The sequence below is a fragment of the Brassica oleracea genome, chromosome C4 (assembly GCF_000695525.1).
Source record: "Brassica oleracea var. oleracea cultivar TO1000 chromosome C4, BOL, whole genome shotgun sequence".
NCBI lineage: Eukaryota > Viridiplantae > Streptophyta > Magnoliopsida > Brassicales > Brassicaceae > Brassica > Brassica oleracea.
In genome coordinates, this window is record NC_027751.1 from 14,307,489 (window position 1) to 14,319,651 (window position 12,163).

The window sequence follows — 12,163 nt, forward strand, 5'->3', positions numbered from 1 at the left end:
CAAATTCATAAACCAAAAAAGATGACCAAGACACCCAAAATCCCATCTATGAGTTTCAGTAACCGGCTGTAACTCCAAGCCCACTACTCCTACCTGATGTATCCTCTTTTTCAATCGAGAATTTCTCAAAGTTGTGTACCGTTGGATCCCAGAAGCAATCACACGATCTATATGTTTGTCCGTTTTCTTCTGTCATCCCCAGAAAATACCAACCATCCAAAACCATATTGCATACCTTCTCTTTCCAACAAACTCCATTCAATGAGCAGTCAGATAGCATATCCTTGGAACTCTGTTTTGTCCTAAATTAAACCAGACTGGAGTGGAATCGAAGAAGATTGTTCCGAAATCACCCATTAGACCCATACACCCATCAACACCAGGAAAAAAAAAACCTCATCGATGCTTACAGAAAGAACTGACATCGAAACCGTATAGATTGAGATTCACCATAAATTGAAACCAAAATCCAGAGATCCCAAAGAAGTCGCCTGTAACGACCGTGACCCAATATGGGAAAGCCCATTTGTTTTTTTTTTAATTAAAACTCAAAATCCCCTTTTCATTTTATTTTGTCCCATATTAGAAGTTAGAAAACCTTCGTCCATTCCCTTCTCATATATAAGGAACTCTACCTATATTTGATAATACGAAACTGAATACAAAGCATATTTTTTAGGTATATTAGTTATATTTTAAATATTTGGTTCTCGGTTTGGTTCGAATTGTGGTGTCTGAGATATAGTAACCATTCAGATATATGTGAACATTTATTCGATTTTGGTTGCGTTTTCTTTTTGTTTTTTTTTTTTTGTTCTGTTTCAGTTAGGTTTTCGGTCCTCGACTAATATGTCAAAGCCTAAATTTTTTTGTATAATTTGTCTTGTATTTAGTAAATAACTATTTTAAACTTTTTAATGCTAGTTTTTAAATAGACGAAAGTATTATGACTGGTCATATTAAAACTATTGCAAATATTCACTTAATAAATATATTCTAAGTATTTTGATGTTTGTAAATATGATTTTTTAATTATATTTCACTGAGTTTATAAATCAATACCATCAATATATTACTATGTAAATATGTTTTTATATACTGGAAATATTTAGTGGATAGTGAGAATTTAGAGAATTGTTTTGAAGTTGTTACATATTTGTTAAGTTTCCATAATCTATGTTAAAACAATATTTGAGTTTTAATATTAAAGATTTCAATAGTCGTTTAATACTTAGACCCTAAAACAGAGCACCCTTACAATGGTTAATGAAAAGAAAATCTTTGATGAATATTTGTTGAGTGTCACAATTTTTATAAACAAAATACCAGCCTTGTTTCCCATTTATGCACTTCGTGGTAAAGACTATAGAATCAAATTCCAACTCTTTGATTTGTAACCAGGTAATCTCGAAGATAGAAACCTTTCACCACTAAACCTTAATACAAAAATACAAATAGTTCTATTTTTTTTTTTTTAAAACTCTGAGAATGAATTGCAATAGGAACCACAGTATCGTACAAAACCAAAACCAACCAAAAACAATATGGAAGATAAAGACATAAACAGAGCCTGAAGCTCATTCATGTCGAAAGATCCAAAACACACTATAGGATCTTTAACCTCTTCACTCCACAACCTATCCACAGCTACAACATTCCTTAGCCAAACCTGTTCACCTTGAGGAACGTACGACTACATTATATGTCAACATCGTAACACTCCTAGCAATCATAAAGGCAACTTTATTCACGCCTCTTGAAACAGACTGCAGCTCCCAACCACCTATATTCTTCAGGACACTTTGAAGTTCACATCCATATTCTCTGAAAGCCATATGCAAACATATTAGAACCGTTAATGAATAAGATATTGTTATTGTGCTCTAACAAATTTAATCTAAACCTGAGACCATCACCAATCGACTAACATTACAAACTTGTGATGTCTGGTAAGGAGAAAGTAGATATCCAAATCTAAATTAAAAGCCAAACCAACAGAATCCTGAAATTATATAAACCGTAAATCTGTGATGAACAAATTCATAAACCAAAAAAGATGACCAAGACACCCAAATATGTACTATAAGCGCATTGGTTGTTATGTGTGGCGCATTAGGTGCCGTGTTTGTTTCATGCTAGAGCTAGGCCTACATAGTCGTAGTGTTATGTACTGAGTCAGTGGTTTGCGGTTTAGCATCCCATACCTCACTGAGTGACTATCGAGCATGAGTGATTACTATCGGATTGGGGTTTTTGGGCGTTTACTTCTTTCCATTTCAGACTTGCGGGTTTTATGGTTTTATCGTATTTTTCTGGATTTATTCCATTATTTGGATTTATGACTATTTGTCGGATTTATGATATGTGCAGACGATTTATGAGGATTAATAAATAGAGATTTCACGATTATTATTTATTATTTTATTTTGGAGAGTACGGGTATTACATCGCCATCACCATAGCCATCGCCATCGAGGAATTTCAATGTACCGTTTATTATGTATTAATTAATAGAGGTTATTAATATATTAACTATAATTAAATAAAAACATTGGTTTTAAATTAAGCCAGTGGCAGAGAATTGTAAATATTGTTGAAACACAAGGGTACCTAAAAAAAGCTTTCTGTTTTAATAGTATTGATTTTTAAATATAAACTAAAATGTAATTTTGTTTGAATATAAAATTAAGGGATATTAAAAAATAATGATCACTTTATAAATAAATTAGTATGATTTCCCGTGCTATGCACATACATTATTTATATAAGCTAAAATATTTACAATGAAAGATGTTGTTTTAAATTAAAAATAGAAGTTTGCTGATTATATCTTACAAAATTCCAAGAAAAATTTAAAATATTAATCTCTTTTCCAAAACCAAACAAAAATACATTACGTATGAAAAACAAATTTAAGGAAAGAACATCTTTTATAATGCTTAAGGACAGTTATAGTTTCAACTTTAATTTTTTTAGATAATTGGCATTAGTATCTTTTGAGAGTCTTTTCCTTCTCTTATTTTTATTTTTTTGGTTGTATCTTTTACTTTTCTTCATTTTCATTGTTATAACATTTTTGTTCTAAAAAGCTACAAATTTGGGAACACTATATATATATATATATATATATATAAATAAAATAAAAAAATAAAAAATGTATATATTTATCGGAAAGCAAAAAAAAAAGATAATACCAACATATTTCTATAAAACTAAAAACACATAAAAATTAGTCTTACCAAGATATATCTTTTTCTAGACATTAGACGTGAGTCTTTCTGGTTTCTCTTATCACACGAGTTCCCTAAGTCTTTATTTCCCTATCAAATTAAAATTATGCAAACATTATCTCATTAATCTACAACACCTTTTAGAAATTATAACTTTAATTCAAATATAAGTACCTTTTCATTCACAAAGAAGACTTTCGTCCAGGACAGCTTAACATCTATGTTTGGGATATTAAAATGCGGGATAGCAGAGCTCTAATATTTTTCTTTCTTTTTTTTTGAAAAAATAAGCTGAGAGATAAAAATCTATTCCAATGGGATATTCAACCTAAAATATACAGTAAGAGTCAAGAGATTATTTATTTTGAGAAGAAGAGAATAATCATTATAAGTAGATATCATAAACTTGTATCAGTTATTTTGCTTCACTGAAAACTCAAAAGAAAAAATGAGAAAGATATGAAATGATGGAGAAGGAGAAAAAATATAAGAAAACTGTTAAACTAAAAGATATATAGCAGATGAAACGATTAGAATGAAAGGGAATTATCAATTTCATCCCTTGTGTGTGGTAGTGGTTAGTTGAGAAAAAAAGGAAGTTAGGTTTTTGGATTAAACAAGAACGTGGGTAAGATATCTAACATTGAAGAAAGCTGGTTTAAAACTAAATAATTTTAAACCAAAAAAAAAGAAAGCTGAATAAATATGACCGTAAGAAATTATGCTGTTCATTTTTCATTCATTTCAAACTTGTCTCCTTTATATTTAAATTATTCTATAGTAGTTTGTATTTATCTTTTTGTGCACAGAAATAATGATGATGATTACATATAAATTCTAATACAATTAGTCATTTTGTTATATATGCACGTGAGTAGTTAAATTATAAACATATAATATGATCTTTAAGTTTTATAGAGGAAGTGAAATAAAATCTAAGCTAATCGAGAGGTAAATATATATATATATGTGTGTGTGGTGTGTTAGTGTGGTGCTAATTCTTCATTAGTTTTAATTTGATCTTATGAATATGGTGTTAAATACATCATTTTTAGTTTTTAAGTATCCGTGACGTGATGATCTTTATATTATTTAAATTATATCTATTCTTTACAATAATTTATATGGTTGAAATCAGAAAATATGAGATGAAAAAAAAAAATTCAATCGGCTGTTTTCTGGTAGTTGAAGATTAGAAGTTGGAGAATAAATAGGGGATGAGGAAAACAAATTTAAAAGGAAATTTTATGTTTACCACTTTCATTGTACCACTTTTCATCTTTACCATCACTAAAGAGACATTTTCAAAAATACCTTATTCACTAAGTGACAAAAGACTCTTATATCCTTGTTATCTATATATATAATAAATCATTATTTAAATAAATAAAAAATCAAAATAATAAAAAATGAAAAACTATTTTTTTTTATGTTTTCGAAATATACCTTTTCAAATTAGAACTTTTTTATAATTTTTTTTTTGTAATTTTTATTTTCAAAATTTATTTTTATTTATTTTCAAAATTTCTTTTTGAAAATTAAAAATTATGTTTGAAACTATTTTTAAAAATTTTTTATATATTTTTAAGTATTTATTTTTATATTTAGAATCTTAAATTTCACATTCCAAAAACCCTACCCACCCCTCAACTCTAAACCCTACGTCTAGATTAGTTGACATTAGGGGTATAAGTGTTTTTACTATCCATTAAAAGTGAAGGTAAAAGTGATTAGTGTAGACATGAAAAGTGGTATTATGAACGTGGTATTTGTGGTAATTTCCCCAAATTGGTAATTGTTTCTGATTTTTTATTTTGCCACATGTCAATATTTGATTCGCCAATCGATTTGCGTTTTAATATATAAAGGATTTGTTATTTTGAAAATAGATCTCTACAAATTGCTTCAAAACTAGAGAGTAATTTACGAATTTCTCTGCTTCTAAAGTGTGATATGAAATGCATTCGAAACAAAGCAAATAATAAAAATCAATATTCGTTAAAATCAAATCATATCACAAATATTAAAATTTTGGGAAGCGGATATCCGATCCGATCCGGTAATATATAAAGACATGTATATCTTGATTATATTTAGAGTTTTAAATGTATAAAATTATATAATTGTTATTCTAACATATGATTTGACAAATTCTATTCACATTATTACTTATATAAAAATATTACATAAAAGGAAATGAAAAAATTTATGACAATTATAATTTTTTTCTTAAGTTATGTCTTATTATAATTGTTAACTAAGTTTAAAAATTTTATAAAATGTGTATATTCGCTATATCTTTTAATTTTTATCTTATATATCATGCAAAAAATTATTTTACAAAACAAATTTGTATCAAAATTTTAAGATTATTTGCATTAATCAAAACATATGAGATATCCGTAAGTATTCGTAAATATCTGTAAATATCTTTTTATTTTCTGGATATCCGTTTTTCCGAATATCCGTATTTTTCCGAAGAAAAGCAAATCGAAAAATTAGATATCTGCGGTATATGAAGCAAATCACAAATACCCTCAAAAACTCGAATATCCGATCCGTGTCCAGACCTAATTCTCAACATTAGGTTTTCAGAATTGTTGAAAATAACATTCGAAGGAGTTACATCTATGTTACATGGGATCAGAAGCGGGTACGCGGAAGCGGAATCGTAGAGAAGTGCAGAAGCGAGATTTTTAAAAAAAATTAGGAAGCGGGTATGTGTTGAAAGCGTATATCCATATATATATTAAATATATTAAATTTATGACTAAAAATTATATGATTCAAATTAAAAATAAAGCATTTATTCATTTATAATTTTTAAATGATTTCATAATAAAACTGTGACAATACAGATAAAATTAAGTTTATAAGAAATTAATATATTAATTATTTTTAATATTTCATAAATAATTGACACACTATATTTGAATATATATGCTATATCTCTAATAAAAAAATGTAAATGCATAAAGATAATTTGTAGTATTAGTTTGAATACTTGTATATTTCTATTCTCTATTTTATTACTATTAAATTTTAGACTTTATATAAAACTAAAAATGATTTTATATTTTTATTTATTTATGAAATTGTGATTTTTAAATGGAAGCGTGATTCCAAAACGGAATGTTAAGTTTCCAACGTGTTTTTAAATAAGATATTTTAGAAGCGCTTTGGAATCGAGATTCCTTAAGTTTCCACAAGGTTCCGATTCCGATTCCGATTCCGGTTCTGAAGCGGGAAGCGGACATCCGAGGAAGCTTCCGTGCAACGTACACGTAAATAAGACTCTGATGTTGAAGATTGGGTGAAAAAGTGTGTTTCAAAATTAGACAACGTTTTACTGATGACTCTCATTCGCCATAATCAGATCAAAATATGGTGCAGAAAAACCCAAATCGATATGAATGGAAGATGCATCTGGATTCTGTATCCATATAATGATAGTGATGTGAAAAAAATTGTCACTAACCAAAATCAGACAATGCGATGGGAGATTATATGATGACTAATTATTAGGCTTTAAATAAATAATGGTTAAATAAATATTTAACGACATTGTTTTACATTAATAGAACTACTAGAGATTAAAACACTGATATACAATTACTTTGGAGGTTTTTAATTACTCGGAGTTTTAACCATAAATTCAATACTATAAGTACACAACAAATTACAGAACTAAAGATCGAGATTGAATCCACAGAGACCACAAATCCACTTTGATTCTCAAGTTTGTTTGTTTTATTGTTTTCGTAAGCAATTGAAATCAGGGCAGGAAAGTAATTGAACAATGTAAGGCTATGAAAAAAAAATCGTTAGGTAACATGCAAATATTTATACTATTTTTACGTATGTGCAGAAAATTACATATCCCTAGACATTATTTGAAAAGTAATTTGACATGCGTCATCAGCACATTGATTTTGAAAGAAAAATAATGACATTGCATACTAATAATGATGACATGGTATACTAATTAATAATGATGGCATAGCTTGAAGTAAATTGTGTCATGAACATTTTGCATTTAATGTTGATTTATATTTTTGGTAAGTTTTTTTTTAATATAGTAATAACTTATAGATCATCATTAATATAAAAAATAAATAATATTACAAAAAATAGAAATATAATCTACAATTTTCAAAATATTATGTAATTATATTTTTGTAATTATATAATTTTACAACTAAACAATTCTTAAAAATTTTATACATTTTTTTAAAAAAATTGTAATTTTCTAATTTTGATATCATTAGTTTCTTTTTAATATAAAAAAATAAATATTATTTTATTTTTCGCTTTGATAATTATATACCTAACAAAAGTCTCTCTTAATTTTATAGAATTTGATTTAATATATTTCAACCAAAACATTTGATAAAAATCTTTCCAAGATTATAATTTTAAATATATACATATATTTATATATTATCAAATATAAATTTAAATAAATAATTATTTATTTTTTCTTAATTTTTAAATATAATTACATTAAAATTTAAAATTAAATATTGTAAACAAATAATAAAATTTACCATTAACAAAATTTTCTTTTTAAGTATAATTTAAATTTTAAAACTTTTATTTCTGTATTTCCGTGTTACATAAATGAAAAATTAAGTGTGTAACATGCTTTTCCCAAAGAGCAAGGCTATTAATCCCAGTAAGCTTCCTGTCTAGATCTATCACGATCACTTTTTGTCAATCTCTGCTTGCTCCCAACAATATTTTCTAAATCACCACAGACTCTGGTCATTTAGCCAATATCAAAAAAATCCAAAAAATCAAACCGAATATGAAAATCTGAATCGAACCCAATCCGAAAATTCAAACCAAAATAATCCAAAGAATGAATTTGAACAAAAAATCGAATCTAACATAAATAAACCAAAATCTGAACTTTAAGAATATCCGAACAAACTTGACTGAACCTGAACCAAACCCGAGTAGACATCCAAACACCTAGGCTTCTCACTTTTTACTTCCCTTCAAAATAACCCAGTCTTTCTTCTCTGATGAATTATACTCACTACAAGAATCTTAAGAATAGCTACGTTGTCTTAGAAATTTCTCTGTTATTTGGGGAGCTCTTTTTATTGTTGCAAAGCAAATGAGAGAGAAAAAACTTGACAGGATCCTAGATATCGAAGGCTAGAGGGTGAAACTTCAAAAATTGTAGGATCGAGTGACATTTGAAGGAGAGTCATATTACATTATGGTCTATGGTTTGGAGTATGTACAGGTTTAAACCGGGATTTCTACTAAGAATCAACACATTGAGTTGTTCAAAAAAAAAAAAAATCAACACATTGCAGAATATAGAAGTAAGTAAGTTTTATATTATTTTACTGGCCGGGTAGTAATCCGCGCGGTGCGCCGAGTGAAATACTTTATTAGATTATTTATTTTATGTTGTACTAAGGGATTAGTTGTATAGTTTTTTACGGGGATGAACATTCATATATCCGTTCGGATTCAGTTGATTTATTCGAATTTTGGATTTTTAGAGTTAGAAATTTAAATCGTATTCGGATATTTCCAAAATTTGGTTTGGATTTGGTTCGAATCATTGCAGGGGATTCGAGTTCGAGTACCTATTTTAATTGTGTATTTTTAACAAAAATTCAAATATACTTAAAACTTCAAAATCCAAAAATAAAATTATATAAAATATTAAATTTTGAATAATGTAAGACCAAATATTCTAACATACATAACTATTGGACCATACTATAAGAATACCAATAAAATTATTGGGCGTCGTGTCAATATTGTTGGGCATGTTGCAAAATTGACGCAGTTTATAACCAATAACATGTATTTTCTTATAAAAATATTTTTGGTAAATATAATAAAAACACAATAAAATTGAGTGAAAAGTGTTAGAGTTGCATGGAAAATAATGTGATCTCTTCACTCGGCACATGAATTCTATTTTTCAATCGATTTCACTCGGCACATGAATTTACATGAATTATTTTCTTTTAAAACTTTTTTGATTTCTGTTTTTTTTAGCAATCTGATTATGATTCTAATTCTTGGTATGATATAAAAACTCCTTAAAGAAAAGTAATATTTGGCTAAACTAAAGATCCGATTTTTTGTGTGGTGTTTTTATCTCACTTTCCTTAATTCATAATCAAACACATTTATTTATTGTCTTCGTGTACAAAAGCCTCGATCATGGCTAAGTTCGGCAAGATACAAAACTTTCAATTTAAGAAAAAAAACACTATCATTCCACCATTTTAGTTGATGCGAATCTTATGATTTTATATTTTCTTTCTTTCAAAATGATATTATTCGTAGTTGTACGAATATAATTTCAATTCACTAATACAAATGTTAAAAAATACAGGAGCTAAAAATGAACTGATTAAAAAAAAAATTAGTGTGAACACATTAAATTGTATGCGGTGAAATTAAAAAAAATTAGTAAGTGAATGCATTAATTGTTAAATGATTGTGAGGGGGACACGTCAACATACTCAAATTGAAATTGATTTGAAACTGCCACGTGGTGAATATAGTGTTAACACATTAATGACAAATGCTTTTTTTAATATATATGGAATTGTTACATGTATGCCATCATCTCTCAAGGTACATATAGAGGATGCTGATCCTAGTTTATTTTCCAAGACCATTTTATACTGTATCTTTGTATGGATAATGATAAAGGTCAACTAAATATGTCAAAATACCTAGTGGTTATAAAATAAAACTCGTTGGTGGAATTATTAGATAGTTATTAAGCTTTGACATTAGATCAACTTGGCAAGTTTTACATTGTTTAAAAAATAGATAACATCAGATGCTTTGATTTAATATTAACCTTTTCACAAATTGTAATATAAAATGTATATGTTTTTGTTAGAACTTTCCTCACCAACATATAGACGTATTTCTTTAAAAAAAAAAGGTATTTCTTTGTATTGGAAAAATAGTATATAATTCTCTCATATACTTCACATACTATTTCGCATCGAAAGTTTGTAAGACAACTTGAATATGGAATACCATCGCAAACTGTTGCTGGCGTGGAGCTTCGGGGCTTTTGTTATTATACATCTTGTTCAAGCTCAACCTGATCAACAAGGTAGTCTTCTAATATATGTTTAACATATTTTAGTTGTGTCATGTTCACTTTTTGACACATAAATTAGGAAGGATAAGTAATTATTAATTAACCATGTTGTTGTTCTGTTTTATCGAGTTCACTGATCGAACTTTTTCGAGTTGTAAGAATATGGTCATTGTACAAAATCACAAGAAGGCTATATATAGACTATAGACGCTGAGATTTGGTTACAATTGGAACTTATATCTTCTTTTCAGTATTTTCTTATTGTTTTCCTTGAGCTTTATATATTTTTGAAAATAAAAAAAAACATTATTTTCACTAAAATTTTGTGATTCGCCAGGATTTATCAGTTTGGACTGTGGTTTATCCCCTAGTGAGTCTCCTTATACCGACCCTGTAACCGGATTAATATTCTCATCTGATGCCGACTTCATCCAAAGCGGTAAGCGCGGTGAAGTTGGGGATGATGAGATCAGCTATACCTACAAGCAGTTCAAGGATCTGAGATATTTTCCAGATGGAGTCCGAAACTGTTATAATCTGACAGTAAACAAGGGAATCAGCAATCTAATTAGGGCTGGGTTCTCATATGGAAATTATGATGGCCTTAATATATCTCCTAGATTTCATATGCACATAGGGCCAAATATGTGGACTTCAGTGGTTGTGGGATCCGAAAGTTATCGTGAAATCATATACATGTCAAAGTCAAACTTATTGCAGATTTGTCGTGTCGAGACGGGAGAAACTATACCAATGATATCAACCTTGGAACTACGACCATTAAGAAATGACTCTTACATGACGCAATTCGGTCCCTTGGACCTAATTTTTAGGCGGACATATACAAGCGATACATTCGGTTATATACGGTATGTAATGTCAGCTTCAGCCATTCTATATCCCAAGAATATTACTGACAGTTTGCATTTATGATATACTTTTTATTTGTTCATCATGAGTAAGCTATTTAATTTGCATGGCTAAACCGTTTTCCAGATATCCCGATGATGTCCTTGATCGCATATGGGATCGGTATAACTGATTTGAAACAGATGTAAACACAACTCTCAACGTAACATCCTTTAATCCTTTTGAATTACTCCTAGGAATTCGAGCAGCCCACTATTCTTTTACGCGTCTCCGAAGGAAAAAAGTGAAAAAATTAATGTATACTTTCATTTTGCCGATATCCAAGTCTTAAAAGCAAATGATACTAGGGAATTTGACATTTTGTTGGATGGAACTGTTATACGCAAAGCTTATACTCCTAAAGTGTTACAATCGGAAACAATATACAACATATCGCCACAGAAATGCATAAACTCCTGCGACTTGGACCTCGTACAAACTCAAAGATCAACTCTTCCACCACTGATTAATGCTATTGAGGCATTCGATGTTTTGGAATTTCCATTTGCTGAGACGAATCAAAACGATGGTATGTCACTATCGATCCTCTATATAGAATGTCTAGCATGATTAAAAAAGTCAGTTATCGTGCATGCTAAATTTTGACTGGCTCTTTATGCTTCTATGTCAGTCAGTCACTGCTATGAAGAATATCGAAGCTATTTATGGATTAAACATGATAAGTTGGCAGGGAGATCCGTGCGTTCCTGAAGTTTTAAAATGGGAAGGTCTGAAGTGTAGCTACTCTAATAACACTACAAGAAAACAGCGATATTCTGACGGACATTCCGACGGAAAATGAAATCCTCGGAATATCCCGAGGAATTTCCGAGGAAATTCCGAGGAAACACAAAATTTGGTTTCCTCGGAATTTTCTCGGAATATACCGACGGAATTCAGAGGAAATATCAATCCGTCGGAATAT

The 12,163-nt window shown here is 28.9% G+C and overlaps 1 protein-coding gene and 1 long non-coding RNA gene across 2 annotated transcripts; one reads left to right on the forward strand and one right to left on the reverse strand.

Annotated features, from left to right (window-relative positions):
• Positions 1-1,407: 1,407 nt before the first annotated feature.
• On the reverse strand, positions 1,408-2,010 carry LOC106341138. The gene is made up of 2 exons (XR_001269568.1): positions 1,904-2,010; positions 1,408-1,824 (listed from the first exon to the last, which is right to left on the reverse strand). It is a non-coding gene; the product is annotated as an uncharacterized LOC106341138 (long non-coding RNA).
• An 8,233-nt stretch (positions 2,011-10,243) lies between these two features.
• LOC106340683 (probable LRR receptor-like serine/threonine-protein kinase At2g28960) lies at positions 10,244-11,761 on the forward strand. The gene is made up of 3 exons (XM_013779524.1): positions 10,244-10,341; positions 10,667-11,198; positions 11,326-11,761. Exons 1-3 carry the CDS (start codon positions 10,254-10,256, stop codon positions 11,369-11,371), a joined length of 666 nt encoding a protein of 221 aa, XP_013634978.1. The 5' UTR covers positions 10,244-10,253; the 3' UTR covers positions 11,372-11,761.
• The last annotated feature ends 402 nt before the right edge of the window (positions 11,762-12,163 follow it).